The following is a 20,760-nucleotide window of genomic DNA, read 5'->3' on the forward strand; positions in this document are numbered from 1 at the left end:
AAAGGAGTCAGTAGCTTACTTTTTCGCCCGAATTGATTCGTTTGCTCTCTGATCTTTTAGGCATCTTTCCTAATGTTGTATCTATGATTGTTAGGAGTCTATTTGCTAAGTTTGGAGTTGCTCTCTTTGATCTTTGGATCATCTTCTTCGATAATCAGGTAAGGACAATTAATTCCTTAACTACATAGATTACTTGTTCTCTGGTTTCTACCTTATGAAACTATGAGATTACTTACTGTTATTATAATTTAATTCAGATCTCTTACTGTGAGATCAGTAGCACTTGTTTATATTATCTTTTTCATTTTTCATGTTATATGAATTACCTATTATTGCCTAATCTAATTTTGCTTTTACATTCTCTTGTATATGATGAACTGTTGGTTGTATATGTTATGACTGATCTGAGAATGTGTTTGCTTAAGTTTGGTTTGGTATTGGGAAGTTGTCCTTTTGACACTTCTGTCCTTGGACATCGGAGGGAATAGTATGGGATGTTCTCCGAAGATGCCCATCGACGCTTTCCCGAATCAATGGATGTCATACCTAGGGCTGTCTAGCAGTGTTTGGCTAGGATATACCCTCGTTATATCGGACCCGAATCGGAAGGGTATTGAGACCGAACGACCCGTGGTAGCAATGGGGATTCGTGGGCGCTCAAGACCGGTGAAAAGATCCGTGAGAGGACATGGATCACATTGTGGATACTCGAAAGAGGCCATTTATTGGAGGGTTGCATATGGCTAGACTTGGGCTCATGGGCGCTCAAGACCGGTGAAATGATCCATGAGAGCTTCCGGTTTACCATATGTGGATAACCAATAGGGTTGATGAGTCTGTAGTCAGGGACTATTAGGACTCTAGTGGAAAGGATACCGGAAAGGATCGTCAGGGACGAGGAATGGAAGTATCTGGACCTGAGTTGATGTAACTGAGTAGATGACTTGCATTGGGCTAGGCTTTTCCCTGACATGCGCCAGTACTTATGCCAAATGGTTGTGAGAGAGTGTGTTGACTTAACCCCCTACCATGGTTTGTCCTGAGGGATGAAGGACCAATTATCAACCGGCTGCTCAAGACCGGTGAAATTATCCGTGAGAGAATCCAAGATATCTTAAATGGTTGAGGATGTGAGCGGACCTTCCCAAAGAAGTACGGTGCTATGACTTAAAGCATGTCTACCATAGAGACCAGCATACATAGAGTTAGATGCATACATTCATTACTTGTTTCATACTGCATTGCATCATGTTATGTTTTGCCACATGTTATCTATGACGTTATGGATTAACTTGCCTTACTGAGTTTCTTCGAAACTCATTCCTTTTTGTACATTTTCTTGTTAGATTATCCTGCAGGTTCAGAGTATTATGACGAGCACTACAGCGAAGCACAAGCTGATGAAGCGTATTACACGCAAGGTGCTGGCAACGATCAAGCTCACTCTGATGATCCCTCGGCGGATCAAGCTGCGTACTACTTTTGAGAACGGCATAGAGTTAGAACGGATTCATTGGATTGATGAAGTCCATACTTATGAAGACGTTATCTATAAACTCGAAGACGCTTGATCTTAGTTTATTTCTTAGTACATTTGTTTCAGTTGTAATCCCTTTTGATTTTCATACTACGTTCCACTATTTTTGGTAAAGTGAGTTTCCGCCTCACTTTACTCCTTTTTGATATCATTGGATATCTGGTATCTTTCCGCACTCTGATTATACTGATTGTTCATTTCTTGTTTTGAACCTTGTTTATAATATTAAAACTTGATTTATTTCCTGTTTATGATTATGTTATTGTATATGTGGGAGGATGATTTCCTCGATACTTGATCTTCGGGGCTGTGGATCACACTCCCGGGTATGCCAGTTAGGGTACCGGGCTGGGGGATGTGACAGAATCATACCTAGTTTCTTTTCTCCCTTAGCTACCGTTTTATTTGCCCAGGAAACGAGAAAAAAAAAAGAAGAAGGATGAAACAGAATACGATGGTTGAGGGACTTCTTTGGTAATTTTACTTTTTCCCAGCGACCTACATGAAAATTCCCATAATTTTAGGGGTTTGGTTGTAAATTCAGATAATTCCAGGGGCCTATTTGTGATTTCAAATAGTTACAGGGACCTATTTGTAATTTCAGCTTTTCTAGGGACTTGTTTGTAATTTCCAAAAAAGAAAGAAAAAAAAAAAAGAAGACAAAAGGGGGTATTTATAACCTTTTTTTTTTTAGGTGGTTTGGCTGTTGCATTCGCGACATTTTCAGGTTACTTTGAAGGGGTGAAGACTAAAGAACTGCAGACAATTCTTTCAACATGGTAACCACAAATCATACTACTACTCCCACTGAATCCGAATATTTTCCTACTCTTCATACTCTTTCGGTAAGATTTGACGGCACAAATTATTTGATCTGGTCTCGATCTGCTTACCTGACTATTGTTGGAAGAGGACTAGTTGGATACATTACGGGCACCACTATTAAACCCATTACCGTAGGTGTTTTACAGGATAAATGGATATCAAATGACTCTCTTATTATGTAATTCCTTTTGAATTCCATGCATCCAAATATTGCCCGGGGTTACCTATTACTTGATACTGCAGCCCAAATTTGGAAGGCTACTACTGAAACATATGGACAGTTGGGGAATGATGCACAGGTTTATGAGCTACGAAAGAAGCTTCATGAGACTACCCAAAAGGAACTAACTGTGGCCCACTATTATGCTGAGTTGCGATCTCTTTGGCAAGAGTTGGATCATTATGGGGATTATCACCCACTAATCCAGATGATGTGGCGACATATAAGAAGTACATTGATAAGATTCGAGTATATGACTTCTTGGCAGGTTTGAACGTGGAGTACGATCAGATCAGAGTACAAGTCTTAAGTTGTTCTCCCTTTCCTACACTAGAACAGTCTTATGCTCTTGTTCAGTGTGAGGAAAGTCGTCGATTAGTCATGCTTCATACTTCTATTATGGAGAAATCAGTTTTACAGTCTGTTCACACTAAATCTGATCCGGCTAAGGAGATTGTCAAGTGTGAGCACTGTCGCAAACCATATCATACCAAGGAAAATTGTTGGAAACTGCATGGGAAGCCTGCTGATTTTGAGCAAAAACGAGCACAAAGATAGGGAACACCAAAGGCTAATCTTTCAGAGACAGTTTCCACCACACCCTCTGCAGACGTTGGTTTTCACAGGAGGAGTACACTACTCTGCGACGTATTTTGCAGTCTTCTACTGCCAATACAGCCTCAACCACTGCTTCCTCTACTACCCCTACCAACTCCTACCTTGCTACTTCTGGATCTAGTCACAAGGAAGGAGATTGGTCGTGGTAAATGGACTTTATTTGCTCAAGCCGATTGGAGGATCTACTTCTACTTTGACTACATCTTCTAATCCGGTCCATTCGGTAATATTAAACATTCATCAGTGGCACCGTAGGCTCGATCATCCACCTTTCAAATTTTGTCATTTTCTCTAGATTTGTTTTCCTGATACTTTTATCTTATCATTACAATTTCTTCCTTTCCTTTGTTATTGTTTTCCCACGTGTAAAGCTAAACATGAGGGGGAGATTGAAGATGTCTACAATTCAATGCCTTTCATGTAGACTTCCTTATGTAGAATTTGATCTTTGTTACCTTTGAAAGTTTGTCCCTTACCTTCGCAATCTTCTACTCCTTTAAAAGTTTGTCCCTTACCTTCGCAATCTTCTACTTTGGAGATCTAACATTCCTATAGAGCTATCTTTTTGACTATGCAGAACTTGATCTCTGTTAACCCTGAAGATTTGCCCCTTAACTTGATATCTTCCCTTCGGAGATCTAACCTTGCAAAAGATTTATCGTTTGACCTTTGTAGAACTTGATCTCTATTACCTTTGGAGATTGTCACTTATCTTGACAAATTTTCCCCTACCTTTGGAGATTGTCCATTGGCAAACTTTCCCTTTAAAGATCTAACATTGCTACAAATCAAAAGTTTCACTTTGGCTATTTTACCCTAGCAATTTTTACCCCACAAATATATTTTCCCTCAGATTTGTGCAGAAATTTAGTCTTCTCAACATTTGAAGATTCTACCTTTTTTCTTGGGCGTTCTTGGAGACATAAAGTTGCAGTAAAGATGAGGACAAAGCAAATGGAAGTCTATAAGGCAAACGTAACCTATAAGTTTGAAGATCAAATTGCAGATGTTTACTTGGACAAATGTTTTATACTTTTTTGGTCAAGTTGGGCATGTGTGATATCCATGCCTTAACTTGAGGGGGAGTTTTGGATTCTATTAGGAGTCTAATAAGAGTTTGTATAGGAGCTAAGTTAGAGTTTGCATTCTTGTAAACTTCTATTCATAGTCTACTTTCCACTTAATTATAAATAAAGGGCTTGAGATCATGGATCAATAAGCCATTCTACCAATTTCATATTTCTCAACAGAACCCTAGTTTTATTTTTAATTCGTTGGATCCTCCCCAACACCTTTCTTGATTATAAAATTCTACTTCTCCTGACCTAGTGTGAATCTTTATTCTCCTTAATCTTTTCATGAGATCCATGGACTATATGCGATGAAACCCTAATCCTATGTTTCAATTAGGATTCTACTTTTTGACCATGTTTTGATGCTTAGACCTTCATAGATAGTCTTATTATGTTTTTAGGAAACTCCTTCTCAAATTTTGGAGCAATCGGACGTCAAACGAAGAACATATGACCAAATTAGGGTTTTTTGTCCCATTGGTCTACTGGTTGGTCGACTGGACCAAGCTGCCAATAGTGACAACAGCTTGTTCTTTCATCTGATTTGATCTGTTCGACTTATAATCTTCTAGGGCTTATTCCTAATGATTGTCATATGCTTGTTTAGCGTTTATTTGCTAGTTTTGGACCTCTCCTCTTATTTCTCAAGAATTCTTTGAAGATTGATTAAGGTAAGGATGGTTGATCCCTAATAACCTAATATACATGTTTATTTGTAATTGATTGGATTACATGATCATACTACTATTGTATTACTTTTCTTATAATTATATTACTACTGTAGTTTCTCAACTACAGTAGTTCTTGTTTATGTGATTCAATTATTATTTCAGTTATGTGTGAATGATTACTTACTTATGTTTTGTATTATCAGTGATGCTTGTGAATGACTGATTTGGGAATGTGATTGCCAAGGTTGTGATTGGGGAATGGGGAATGTCCGTTTGGTGTTTCGTAATTGGACACCCAGTGGAGGTGGTATGGGATACATTCCTATGGTGCCCCTTGGCGCTTTCCCTGATTACTGGTTGACATACCTAGGGCATGTCTAAAAGTGTTTGGCTATGATGTCCCTGTTATATCAGACCTGATCGGAAGGGTATTGAGACCGAGCAACTCGTGGCAGTAGTGGGGATTTGTGGGTGCTCAAGAGCGGTAACCAACTTGTGAGAAGACATGGATCACATTGTGGGGGCCATTCATTGGTAGAATTGTAGTAGTGGAACGTGGGCTCATGGGCGCTCAAGACCGGTATCCAACTTGTGAAAGGACATGGGAACTACCTGTTAACTAGATGTGGCTGATCAATAGGGTTGATGAGTCCATAGTGCGAGTTGATTGTAGCCATAGGATACGCTGACTTTAGGGAGAAGGATACCAGAAAGGATCCTGAGAGGGGAGGAATGGAAGTATTTGGATCTAAGTTGATATAACTAAGAAGGAGACTTGTATTTGACTAGGTTTAACCTTGACATGCGCCAGTACTCAGACCAAATGGAGGCGTGAGAGAGTGTTGACCTAAACCCCAGCTAAGGAATGTCTGAGAGGGATGCAAGATGTCACATCCACCCAGCCAGTACCCTACCTGGCATACCCGAGTGTGTGATCCACAGCCCTAAAGATCAAGTATCGAGGTAATCAACCTCCCACATAGACAATAACATAATCATGAACAATAATAATCAATGTGCAAAAGATAATCAAAAGATCCAAATAAGGAAAGAATAAATCATATATAATCAGAGTACGAAAGACAACCAGAGTGTCTAAACCAAAAGTAAAGTGAGGCAGAATCCCACTCTACAACCAGTGGAAAAGTAGTACTAAAAGAAAAGGGAAAGGAATGAAAACTAATCCCAATAGCAGGTACAATAAGTAACTAAATTGTTATCAATCTTATAGACAACATCTCTATAAATATAAATCTCAAAAATGGCGCAAGGACGCTTCCACTCTATGGTCGGACTAAGCATCGTACGTAGCATAACCACCCGCGGAATCTTCAGTGTAATTGTCATAACCGCAATCACCTTCCTGGAGATATGCCTCTTCTCCTTGCGCTTCTTCATACGAGTAGTCATGATACTCAAAACCTGTAGAGAAATCTAACAAAACATTGTACAAAAGGAATGAGTTTCAAAGAAACTCAGTAAGGCAATTAATCCACAACAACATAAATGGCAGGATTTCAAAGCAAAGTAAGATGCTAAATGACATGAAACATATGAAGCAAATATGATTCTAACTCTATGTATGCTGGTCTCTATTGGCAGACATGCTTTAAGTCGTTGCACCGTACTTCTTTAGGAAGGTCTCATGACACAATGCCTTTTGTTAGTGGGTCCGGCATCCCTCGGGACATTCCATGGCTTGGGGTTAAGTCACCGCTATCTCACATCACCATTGGTCTAAGTACCGGCACATGTCAGGGTCAAAACCTAGACAAATGCTAGTCTTCTACTCAGTTACATCAAGTCAGATCCAGATACATCCATTCCTCGCCCCTAGCGATCCTTTCTAGTATCCTTCACACTAGGGTCCTCATAGTCCCTAACTATGGACTCATCAACCCTATAGGTCATCCACATATGGTAAACGGGAAGCTCTCACGTCCCCTCACGGGTTGGTTACCGGTCTTGAGCGCTCGTGAGCCCAAGTCTATCCATATGTAACCCTACCGATAAATGGTCCCCACAATGTGATTCTTGTCCTCTCACGGGTTGGTTATCGGTCTTGAGCGCCCATGAATCCCCATTGCTACCACGGGTCGTTCGGTCTCAATACCCCTCCGATTAGGGTTTGACATAACAGGACATCCTAGCCAAACACCACTAAGACAATCCTAAATATGTCATCCAAAGGGCATCTACGGAAACATCCCATACTATTCCCATAGTTGTCCAAGGACAGAAGTGTCAAAAGGACACCTCTCCTTTCCAAACCATACTTAAGCATACACAAGCATCAATCCATAACATCACATATATGGTAACTTCATATATGGAAAGAAATCAATAATAATATATAACTTGCATATATTTGGTAAGTAAATCATACATAAATCAATTTAATATAAACAAGTAATGCTACTGAAATCAAGATAGTACAACAGTAGTATAACATTATAAGAATCTAATTAAGGAAATAAACTAACAAGATTCAAATATAGAAACTAAGATATGCAATCTATGTAGTTAAGGAAATAACCATCCTTACCTTATATAACTTGCAAGGAATCTTAGGGAATCAAGTAAGATCTTGACAAAACTTGAGAAGAAGATCCTAAACAAGTGTATACAACATATTAGGAAAGATATCAAAACATCCAAAACAGACCAAATATGGAGTTGCTGTACTCATTGGTCGATTGACTTGGTCTACTGCCTCAGTCGACCAATGAGTCGACCAACCTAGACACTGGCCTTCAAAAATCAGAATTTTGAGAATAAAGAACCGAATTTGGTGGTTCCAAAGGGTACTAAACAAGGGGTAAACTACAATGGCAGCATCCTAGTATATAGAGGACCTCAAAACACTAATCAAATCAAGTTTTCAAGTTACAAATTAGGAAACAAAAGTTACCATAAATAGATCAATCATGGTTCTTGAAGAAAGAACATGGTATGATCAAGGAGAAAGAACTAGAGATTGATAGGTTATAGATCTTGTAAAGAAAACACATCGATTGACTACTAATATGATCAATAAAATAGATCTAAGAAGATCAGAATTTAAATCAAAAGATGAACGAAGACAATATCATGATTTAGATCATGATTCCTTCAAAAGCTTGCAATGACCATGATTAAGATCATTGCTTTAGCCATTAATCCTTAGGAAATCATGAGAGTCGAGTAAAGAGATGTTTGCAATAGAGGATGTAGCATCTTCTCTACTATCTCAACCCAAAAAGGAAAGAAAATCAAAGATGGAGGAGAAGAAGAGAGTGTAGACATACCTTTTGATGCAAGAGGAAGAAGATTACTTGAGTTCTTGCAAGGGATCAACCAAGGATGCAAGGAAGATGACTTGCAGAGGTCTCTGGTACGTTCCAAAGAGTTTGGAAGCAGCAAATACGAAGTAGACTCAAGATTGGACTTAAATAGAGCAAGCAAGACCTAATTAGCAAAAACAGAACCCATTGGTCGATTGGATTGGTCGACTGGTCCAGTCGACCAATGAGTCTACCAATCAGAACAGCAAGACCAAAATAGGGAAATGAAGGCTCAGATCAAATCCAAACATCAAGGGGTTTTGCACACACACCAAGTGACTTACCTAGTAGGTAGAAATGCCTTTGAACCATGACAAAGAGCACTCCAAGTCCATCAACTAATCTGATCTTCATCAGGATGCAGTTTCCATAAATGGAACACTGACATCAACACTCATGGATTCAAAGCCAGTCACCAAGTCTTCCACTTGGATGGCCCATAGCTGACTTCTTGCTTTACTTCGGGTTGTCGGACCTACAAACAACAGGGTTTCCGAGTCAAGGTTAGGGCTGGGTTTCACACAGGACCCATTGCCAACCGGAGAACCCTAGATATCGAGATGGTAAGGGAGAGTGATTTGGACCCTACCTAGAGGAGTATGGTGCTATGACTTAAAGCATGTCTGCCAATAGAGACCAGCATACATAGAGTTAAAAGCATATCTGCATTTTCTGTTTCATATCATATTTCATTCTGTATGATTTGCTATCATGTGTTATTCTGTAATTATAGAATGAACTGCCTTGCTGAGTTCTTTTGAACTCACTCCTTTTTGCAACATCTTTGTTAGACTTATCTGCAGGAATTGATGATTATGATGGTCAATACTATAAAGACCAAGATAATGAATCATATGGTACCCAAGGTACTGGCTACAGTGACTACGATGGTGAAGACTACCAGTACGAGACTGGAGCTTATCAGGATTAGTCTGATTTTAGCACTTGTGTGCCAGCGATGGGACATCGTCTCTTTATCTTTTTGGACACGTTATCTTTATAGATTCGATGAGACCTTAGTTTTGTTTTGTTTTCCTTTTCATTTTGGGAGCTGGTTGTAATCTTTCTTTTTGATCTACTTTTTTGTTGCTACTGTAGAGTAATTTTCCGCTACACTCTACATTTGATTTATTCTATTGGTATAATTTTTCTGCGCGCACTCTGATTATATTCTTGAACCTTATCTTGATCTCTTGGTTAATATAATTAACTTTGATTTAATCTTGTTCTTGATTATATTATTGTAAATGTGGGAGGATGATTTCCTCAAATACTGGATCTTCGGGGCTGTGGATCACACACTTGAGTATGCCAGATAGGGTACCGGTTGGGTGGATGTGACAAATGCAGCTACGAAAACAGTGGGAGAAGATAGTGGCTCATGGTAGGACCCGAGTACCTATTTGGACTACTTTGACGACACCCATTGATAATGATAGACATCATCTTGTTCGCCATTGGGAGCATGAGCTAGATGTAGATCCTCAAATGCAAGTACACAAGCCCAAGGGGAAAAAGGTGAAGGTTGAAGAAGACTAAGAGCTAATGGAAGACTTAGATTAGTTTATAGACTTTCTTATATTCTTTTAGTTGAAATACATTATATTTGATCTATCCTTCCGTAATGATTTTAGAGTTTATTTCCGCTATACTATGTACTCTGATTATATGGGTACCATTTTTTCGCACTTTGGTTATTGATTTGAGAACCTTCTAAGATCCGTTCTTTGATTCTTTTTCTAATTATATTTATACAATGATTTATTCTTGCTCTTGATTATATACTATTATGCTATGTGGAAGGATGATTGCTGAGACTTGATCTTCGGGGCTATGGATCACACCTTTGGGTATTGCAGTTAGGGTATTGGCTAGGTGGATGTGACAGAGTGGTATCAGAGCCCAAAGTTTCATACAATCCTAACCATGTTATGATGTTGATATATATATATATATATATATATATATATATATATATATATATATATATATATATATATATGAGATATGTTGCCTTATTGAGTTCATAAGAACTCATTCCTTTTTGTGGATTATTATTTAATTATTTAAATGGCAATTTTGGATCAAGAGAGCTTCCATATGACTGGGAGATCCCCTTGTGAAGAAACTCTAGAGGTGTCAGTGGGAGGTAGCAATATACAACACGAAACCACCTACGGGTGCTTGGAGTGCGCTTATAACTCCTATTGACGGAAGAAGAATTCAGGTGGCTCGCCATTTTGATAAGTCGATGAAGGAAGGTTGGATGCCTTCATCGAGAAGTTAGAGCAAAAGACCACCATCCTTGAAAAGGAATAGAAAAATAATTAAACTATGATTTATTCTTCTTTTGTTGAGATTCCTTTTTGGACATGATTACTTTATTCATTTCTTTGTTTTATTCCTTTTTGAACGATTGGACATATGTATTTCTCTATTATTTAATTATTAAATTATTCTTGCTCTTGATTTATTATTATGTGTATTTATTATCATTGATGGCTAAATCATTAATCTTGTGACTATGGATCACACCCATAGGTTGTTGGGCGGGACCGATACCGGTGGGTGGGGTGTGACAAATTTCCTTTGTTCTACAACAAGAACTCTCCAAAATGCACAAGAAAGATGAAGTGAAAGTGAAGAGAGGAGAAGTCGTTTAAATACCTTTTTGAGATGCACATCTAAGGGTTGAGACTTGGGCATTGGTTCAACGGTAATTGATAAAATTTGGAGATTCTGATTTAAAGGTGAGATTAAAAGTTCAATCTGATGTTTCAAAAATGAAGACCTAGAATTCTTAAAGATTTTTATCTGACGTTATTTACAAAACTGTCATCCAACAGTGATGGTTAGACTTCAATTGGATTCTAAATCCAAGGCCTAAGGAGAACCCATCTAGACGGTGGAGAATTGATCTATTAAAACTCAAAACCGCCTCACGTCATTGCCTGAAACATGGACACGTGGCTGAAAGTTATGTATTGGGAACTTGTGTGCAGCCTTTTTATGTCCAAGCAATAGCTATTCATGATCGATGCCCTAGCAAACGTCATTTCAGGCATTAATTAAAATCGCTTTTTCGAGTAGATAAAGATTCATTTGGAAACTAGTTGCCTAACCTGAGCATCAAAAACTCTTGACTAGGTAACTGGGGGGCTAAAGATGCGGGTAAATTCTGTCAAATCGAATTATCCAAAACCGACCAGGACTAACATGGTTCGACCATCCCTTGGTTGGACCTTGAACAAACCAAGGTTGTTCAAACTTTTTGACCTTTTGAATAGCAACTGTTTTTCTTGAAGTTAGGGATAGGAATCCTAATCAAGCCGAGATGATTGAATTAGAGTACTGATCGAATTCAACAATTGCAATATCAGCTAAACTCTATCTCTACGGATAAGACTCAATGAAAGAGTTTAAGTTGAACTCAATGACTGTATCATTTAGGTAACTCCAACTATAAATACCTATACCCTCACCCATAATAAGGGATGCTTTTGAGAATCACTCCAACTAGATATTTGCATGTTACAACCTGCTTTCCTTGTTCAAAGATTGGGTATTCGACTAACTTGAGCATCGACGGCGTTACTCGACCAACCTGGTCGAGCCCGTTCTTGCAGGTACCCTTGATGGTGCGGTCGAGTAGGATTTTGTAGCAACAATTACTATCTCATCATCTGTGCCAAGTAGCCCTATTTTCTTGTCTCCTATATGGTGACACATCTAGGAATTTATTCGGTGTTAAGACTAGTAAGTCAAGGCCTCGATATCATGTAGATAATTTGTTGACGGTGGGATGATTTTTTCCCCCAAGCCTAGCAGTAGGGAAAGCCTCCTCCATTATGATCATTTTGTTTGTATAGTTCTATTTAAGGGCAAGAGATTAATTTTCTCTAAATCAATTATGCGTTCTCCTCCCTTTACTTCTACTTTAGTTATGGGGAAGAGGGGGTTGTTGTCAGTGAATTTAAAGAAGCCAATGACCATGGGAAATACTTAAGTTTTCCTTCTAACGTTTTAGAGATAAGTGTAGTTCATTCACAGGGATTGTTCTACGTATGTGTTCAGGCATAGCTGCCCAGGTGGATGGAATATATAATCTCCTACTGGTAAGGAGATATTTATCAAATTTGTAGTGACTTCTATTCCTTCATATACCACGTCACGTCTACATCCATAGTTCACAAATGTTTTAGTGATACTCTATCCTGACAAATATGTGGTAATAAATCCTTTGGAGGCATAGGGTTTGGTGATTTTTCTTCTTTAAACTTAGTTGTCTTAGCTAGAATGAGGCTGATGCTTAATTCATCATGAGGATGCTTTGTGGGCTTGAATGTTGAAAAATATACTTTTTTCATACCTGGTTCATTTTACCCCCACATAGAACATCACGTCTTGGGTTTGGAAAATTCTTTTAAAGGTATGGATCTTTTACTTTCTTAGAGGATGTATTGGCAATGGGAGGGATATTTCATCTATTTGATCCATGGTTGCCTTCACATATTGGCAAGATTACTAGCTACCTAATCCCTCTATTGTTGATAAGGTTGTTGATCTCTATCATCCCTTTATAGGAATTGCATATGTTCCTTATGCATTCCATATTCTCTACGCTTGAAGTCCAATCCATTTTCCAATTCCCTATCTCGATTCCAAATTGGATGATAGCTTGTTTTGATTACCAATCAAGAATGGGATTTTTTTTCTATAATATCAACAGATCTTGCTATTTTCATGCTCATGGTAGTGCTTCAGCTTCATGACCTCTTTTGTGGCCATTGATATAGGGAAACTGATATTGTTCTTAGGAATAAATTGTTCATACGTAGATGCCTCTAGGGCAATAGCTATAAAACAATTACTTTTTCATTGGAATTTAATATATTCCGATTTGTCCTATATGTAAGGTAGCCGGGAAAACTATAGTGCAAACTCTCTTCCTTTGTCCTCTTGCATTAGCTTACTGCTTTGCTTCTCTTATATGTTTTAACATTGATGATCTTGATGGTTCCGATTTTGAGGATTGGTTAAAATACCTCTTCATAAGGTTTAAAGTTCTACATATAAATGTGAATCTGATATTATTTGGTCCCCACTTATGTGCCAGATTTGGGAAGCCCGTAATGTAGCTATGTTCAAATTCAAGGACCTAGGTCTTCTCGTTTCTATGGTTGCTTTTAATTACTCAGTTGAAAATCGTAATTTGTTCATTATAAATAAACCATGTAAATTTTTTTGCTTCTAGCTATGGACATCCTTTTGCTTCCTAAGCTTATATGCTTTGTTCAAATGGCCTGTAGAACACCCCTCTCCTCGTAGTGGAACAAAATCGGTACTTAAGGATTATAATAGTTTGGTCATTGTTGCACAATGTAAGATAGATGTGTCTTTTTTCACTCTTGCTGAAGTTGAAGCCATTTGAGATGATACGCTATTGTTCCAAGCTTTAGGATTTCCTTATGCCTCACTTTACTTTGATTGTCTTGCTAACATAAGCAACTTTAAGGGGTTTTTCAATTAGCATACATTAGGCTAGTAGCGTAGTATAGAAGATATTGATTTATTAGTTTCTAGTTGTTCTTCAATATTTTTGTTTTCTGGTATCCCTCAACTCAGTAATGGAGAAGCCCACTCGTTAGCCAATGGTGCTTTGCATTTGGGGATTTCTCATCCTTGGTGAAGATCTTCCTCCGATTTTTTCAGAGTAGCTTATGCCTAGCCCCTTGCCAAAAAAAAGAAAAAATAAATAAAAGAAAAAGGAAAGAGAGAGTGATTCCCAAAGCATTCACTTTGGGAACAAACTACTTTAATGGAAAGGGAACTAGCATGGGAATCTTTCCTATAAGATTTAGTACATGAACATCTTAGCAACCAAGAGTCCCATAGATTACCTAGTTTTAACAGCTCTAAATTATATTGCTCTACCAGCTATCGTATCGGTAGGAAGCTAATGCATGAGGTAGAACACAAGCAATAGTGCATAGAAGTTCTCTAAATCCATTGCTATTGATTGCTTTTAAGTTTTGACGTTAGCATCCGACAGTCCTTGTCTAGTCTGCTTTAGTCTTCTCTCCTATTTTACGTTTTGGTCAATTGTGGAAAAGTCTACTTATGGAAAGTGATGGATTTTAATGGCAACATTTAACCATCCCCACATTGGAACAATAAAGTCACAGTGGTCAAAATTTACGTGATGAAGTTTTAGGACCCATTATAATGTTAAGTTTAAACGCACTATGTTTTTATACTCAACTGAATCGAGATTGAGAACACGGCATTTAATGAGATGTCATCCTAAACGTGTTTCAACTAGTTAGTGTGAGCCATGACCTTATTTTCAATTTTACATTGACACCAAACCTGAAGTAGGGATCATCTACCCTCATAGGGCGCTTCGGAGATCAATCCTGAAAGATCATGGGTGCAAGCCCCACCTTTAGGGTGTGGGGCCCATCCGTCATCCTGACGTGGGTAGTGATTCGGACCCCAAACCAAAGAGGATTTTGATCCTCGACCATGTTGATGTTCTATTGCTATTGGTGTCAACTGTTAAGATCGTATCTCATAAGTAACATAATGCATTCAACCAATGAAAATAGTAGCAAGTGAGCATCTAAGCATCAAGGTTGGCTAGACTCAAATCCCAAACCAAAGCGTATCCACTAGAAATAGAGCCATGCTTTAGGATCATTTATGTGAAATCCAGCCCTAACCTTGACCCGGAAACCCTGTAGTTTGTAGGTCTGAAGACCCAAAGTAAAGGAAGAAGTCAACTATGGGCCATCTCAGTGGAAGACATGGTGTTTGACCCAGAACCCATGGAAGTTGATGATGGTGTTCCATACTTGGAAGCTTTGGCAAATGGTAAAAAACAGTACTTACTAATTTGGAAACATGACTTTCTAATTTGGTAAAAATCACAGTTTTCGATGAAAACAAGCTATGAACTCGAGAGAGGAACTAGAAAAGATAAGATCTCATTCTAGTAGGACATTAACAGTAGATCATACATGAATCTAACATGAAAATAGATCTAACATGCTAGAGAAAACAAATCTAAGGAATGATCACGGCTTTATGAAGAAATCATAAGAATCATGGCTATGATCAAGTATGAAGATCATAGTATCATTGGAATGAATGGAGATTCATTCTCAACATGGAGATTGTAGAAGAGATATTTTTATGGATGCATTACCTTCTTCATAATCATAGTAATAAGAATTACGCAAGAGTAAATCAATAGAAGTATAAGAGATTACTAAACTTTGATTGAAGAACAAGAGATGAAAACTTGAAAACTTGCAAGTAGATCTTCTTCAACATCAAGAGAGGCTTTGAGAGGGGTTCTCCACATTCTCTAAGGGTTTTACAGAGGATCTTCACAAATTCTATCCCTGTTGGTCGATTGGCTGGTCTACTGGCCCAGTTGACCAAGCATGACAGCAAGGCCGAAACAGGGATATCAAGGTTTAAACTTCTTCCAAATCCAATGAGCTAATCCCAACTCAACATATGACTTACCTAGTATAGAGGAATGCCTTCAAATCATGTCCAAATAGGCTTTAGGCCCATCAACTAATCTCATCTTCATCAAGGTGCAGTTCATTTCCAAATTGTGGTGTTTAATCTATGCTAGTTAGTCTTAGATTACTGTTCCTAATGTTCCTTTGAATTTTCGGAGTGTTTCGAATCCCGAAAGATGAGTTTTGGATAAAAATTCTAAATTCTGATGCGTACTGTTCATCTGGTCGATTGCTTGGTTGATTGGACCAAGCTACCACCCAATCGACCAAGGCTGACAGTAGCTTTGTTCTTTGTCCGATTTGATCCATTTGACTTCTAATCTTCTAGGCCTTTTTCCTAATGATGTATCTATGCTTGTTTAGGGTTTATTTGCTAACTTTGGAACCATTCTCTTTGATCTTTGGATATTCATTAAAGCTAATTGAGGTAAGGACAGTTGTTTCCATATTAACTTAGATTGCGTGAATCTTAGTTTCTAATTTGGGAAAACTCATGGATTTGCTACTGTTATTGTATTTTCTAATATGATGATACTGCTGTAAGTATAGTAGGACGACTCATGTATTTCTTTTATTACTTGATCATATACGAATACTTATTCATGTATGTTACTTATTCAATTGATCATGTCTTTATGTATTCTTCTATAAGATGAGATATCAGTTGTGTATGTTATGACTGTATCGGGAATGTGATTGATTAGGTATGATTTGGGATTGGGGAATGTCCTTTTGACATTTTTGTCCTTGGACATCAATGGAAGTGGTATGGGACATTTCCTATGGTGCCCTTTGATGCTTTCCCGGATTATTGGTTGTCATACCTAGGGCTTGTCTTGCAGTGTTTGGCTAGGATTTCCCTATTATATCAGACCTGATTTGGAAGGATATTGAGACCGAGTGACCCATGGTAGCAATGTGGGTTTGTGGGCGCTCAAGAACGGTAACCAACCCGTGAGAGGACATGGATCACATTGTGGGGGCCATTTGTTGGTAGGGTCACAAATAGTAGACTTGGGCTCATGGGCGCTCAAGACCGGTGAGTTATATCCATGAGGGGACATAAGAGCTTCACGTCTATTATTTGTGGTTGACCAATAGGGTTGATGAGTCCGTAGTCCGAGTTGGTTGTAGCCATAGGATACAATGACTCTAGGGGGGAAGGTACTGGAAAGGATCGCCCGAGGCGAGGAGTGGAAGTATCCAACCCTAAGTTGATATAATCAAATAAATGACTTGCATTTGGCTAGGCTTGACCTTCACATGCGCCAATACTTAGACCAATGGTGATGTGAGAGAGCGGTGACCTAAACCCCAGCCAAGGAATGTCTAGAGGGATGCAGGACCCAATTACAATCGGAGAACCCAAGATACCAGAATGGTTGAGGGAGAGTGATTTGAGACCTACCCAAAGAAGTATGGTGCTATGACTTAAAGCATGTCTACCAATAGAGACCAGCATACATAGAGTTAGATTCATACATGCATTGTCTGTCTCATTTCATTTTGCATCATGTTATGTTGTGTTATTATGTTTTACTAAGTTGCTATGGAATAACTTGTCTTGCTGAGTTCTTTTGAACTCACTCCTTTTTATGCAAATATCTTTGTTAGACTATCCTACAGGTACTGACAAGTATGACGGTCAATACTACGAAGCACAAGCCAATGATGCATACTACTCTCAAGGTGCTAGCGGTTACGAAGATTACGGTGAAGATTTCTTGTGTGATAATGCTGTGTACCAATATTAGCCTTACCTTAGAGTGGAAGCGACCGTGTTTGATTTATAAAGTTTATGTCTATGAAGACATTCTTTATAAGGCGGAAGAGACCTTAGTTTAGTTGATAGAACAATCTTCCTCTTTCTTTTAGCTTTTGTTTCCCAGATGTAATAGCTTAATTTTGACATTCGATCTACTTTTCCGCTGTAGTTGTGGAGTGACTTTCCGCAAACTCTACATTTTGATTATTATATTGGTATCATTCTTTTCGCACTCTGATAATATTGTCATTCTCTTCTTCTTATCTTGATCTCTTTGTTGATATAAAGTTACATTGCTTATATCTTGTTCATGATTATGTTATTGTATATGTGGGAGATGATTTCTTTGATACTTGATCTTCGGGGCTGTAGATCATACAGTCGGGTATGTCAGGTAAAGTACCGGCTGGGTGGATATGACAATTTACCCCCAAGAAATACCCTCACAGCCATCTTGGTTGTACATATGTTTGAGTCATTCAGTTCTGAGTTTGATGGCCTCAGTTGGATGACTCTTTCCACACTCCTCACGTGAAACACAATGAATTCTGCCTCAGCATGCTAGTCCACATGTACGTGCCAGGTTATTAGTGGGACCCAAAATGACCGTTGTCCTCCAGATTCCAATATATGTTTCCCCAGTGGCTATTAATTAGATAACTCCCCCTCCACTTTTTGGGTAGAAGAAAAGAAACCCCTCCCTTTCCGAAACCAAAAAAATCCGGGTAAAGATCTTTCCTTTTCTCACTTTTAATAAAATCTTTCTGTTTTTGCATGAATCGTGATTCGTGAAAAAACTAGGGGTTCGGCCAGTTTCTCAGGCATTATGATTCTCACGTAAATCGTGAAATCAGAGAGTGCAGCTACCAAATGGAGTTCCGTTTCAGTCGAAGAAAGCATCCTCTTCGCTTGGCTATTTCACATATCGAAATATAGGGTGAGAGAGATACAAAGAGATCATAAATACTTTTAACTCCATAAAAAGGCTTCCCTACTATCACTCTGACCCAACAATAATTATATCAGACTTGCTTTTTCAGTTCTCTCTAAGCAGATCTCTTTAAAATCACTGCTCAGAAGAAGAAAGAGACGCAGACGAAGAAGAAGACGACGAGCGGGAGATCCATAGTTGATCTTGTCCTTCTAATGACAAGAAAAAAGGGAGAACAAGCCATGCAGATTATGCAGCGGCAGCAGCAGGGAACGTCGACAAAGAGAATGAAACGAAATAGCTGTAGAGAGAGTGCTGCGCTACCAGACGACGTTCTTGATAACATATTCTCTTTCCTGCCGATAAAGTTCGCCGTAAAGATGGGAATTTTAGCTTCAAGATTTCGTCATTCATGGCTATACGGGCGAAATCTCGACTTTGATGAGGAGTTCGCGGAAGGGCTGGGCCAAGAACAGATGGCCGCAATAATTGATCGTCTTTTGGAGCTTCATATGGGTGATGAGATACGTAGATTTAAACTCTTCATTGAACCGAGCCAGAGGGTTCCTCAAGTTGACGAATGGATTCGCTTTGCTGCGATGAAAAAAGTGGAAGAAGTCGACCTAGACTTCTCAGTGGAATCAAGGAGGAATTTGGTTTATAGGGTTCCAGATTTTCTCTTGGAATGTGGATCAGTGAGGGTTCTTAAATTATCTATGTGTGTTTTTATTCCCCCGTTTGAATGCTTGGACGGTTTGCGTTCACTCACCAGTCTCTCTTTTAGCAGGGTTGATGTCACTGAAGATATAATCCATTATGTGTTGGAAACATGTTTGCTTTTACAGAATCTAGAGCTGCATAAGTGTCAATTGATTCGTAGTCTCGGGATTTCAAATAGAAATCTGCGGAGTTTCAAGAATTTGAAGATCACTCATAATAGAACCCTACATTGGGTGAATATTGATGCACCAACCCTACATTCACTGCATTTTTCTGGGAGTGGGAGGATCGTTTTCGCTCCTGCTAGTACCCCAAACCTGAAAGATGCAATGCTTGATTTCACACCTTCAGTGATCAGAGGGGTTACGGAGAATTCATTCCTGGAAAGTCTTCCAAACGATTTAGTTAATGTCAACATTCTCACTGTCTCTAGTCTTTTCCTCCAGGTAAATTGAACACTTCATTTTTATTTATTTATTTTTTCTATCCTTTCTAAACTCAAAAGTAATTTTATTGATGAACATAATCTTAATATGATTTTCTTCATGATTATATGAATTTAGGGACTGTCACCCAAGTATGGAAATGGAGAGCTTAGAGGTAGTCAGTTCAGCTTACCCAATTTGAAGGAATTTCAGTTGTGGATGGAGACATCAAGCTACTGCAATCCCTATGATGTTGCTTTGTTCCTCAAGAACTGCCCAAACCTAGAAAGAATTTTCATAGATGTAAGTGCGTATATCTAGTTTCAGTTTATCCTTTCTTTTGTTTTCAATTCCAAGTACTAAACTGACATTGTTGCCACCAATCTTACAGCTCAATGGATTTTCTTTCTACCGTGGGCTTTACTGGGAACAACAAGGAAGATACCCACTAGCAGAACTTGATTATAAACTTCAGCACCTTAAATTTGTAAGGTTGAATGGTTTCAAGTTTGAAGAGATGGAAATGCTGTTGGTGAAGTTTGTGTTAGAGAAGGCGGTCGCATTGGAAATTATATGTCTCGTGCCACACAAGAACCATCACAAGATAACCTCTAGTGCAAATATGCAGGTGTATCTCCAGTTATTTCATTTACAGCGTGCATCTCCAGTGGCTAAAATTATAGTCTATGCGCACCCAACAGATGAATATTGTATGTATCCTATGCATTCTCGATCTTAATTGAGGAGGGAACTGAAAATTTTAGACATGGTTCAGTCATTGTTCCCCTCATGTATTCGATGTAGAGATCATTAATGTCCTTGTTTTGTATGAATTTCAACAATGTTTTTGTTGCTTGAACTATCTCACTAAGAAGAACCCCTCAAAGGAAGTGTTATTCAATTTACATTTTATTGGTATTTTAAAATAAATAATTGGTAGCAAATTAATCAAATTTGAAACATTAATTAAGTAGAATAGGTCTAGGGTTCCAATCCTAGTGAGCATAGAAAAAAAAAATCAATTTGAAACAAAGATTCCTACTCGCAGGTTTGAAGTTGGTTGAGGAGTCGAGAGAAAATAGAAGTAGAGTTTGAATAAAAATTGAAAAGAGAGACC

General features: G+C 38.5%; 1 protein-coding gene across 1 annotated transcript; it reads left to right on the forward strand.

The window, feature by feature from the left end:
- The first annotated feature begins 18,740 nt into the window (after nucleotides 1-18,740).
- LOC149029002 (FBD-associated F-box protein At1g61320-like) lies at nucleotides 18,741-20,382 on the forward strand. Its single transcript, XM_089139021.1, has 3 exons — nucleotides 18,741-19,664; nucleotides 19,782-19,946; nucleotides 20,035-20,382. Exons 1-3 carry the CDS (start codon nucleotides 18,741-18,743, stop codon nucleotides 20,380-20,382), a joined length of 1,437 nt encoding a protein of 478 aa, XP_088995147.1.
- Nucleotides 20,383-20,760: the final 378 nt, after the last annotated feature.

The sequence above is a fragment of the Hakea prostrata genome, chromosome 1 (genome assembly GCF_041222555.1).
Source record: "Hakea prostrata isolate BN-2017 chromosome 1, UWA_Hpros_2, whole genome shotgun sequence".
Classification (NCBI taxonomy): Eukaryota; Viridiplantae; Streptophyta; class Magnoliopsida; order Proteales; family Proteaceae; genus Hakea; species Hakea prostrata.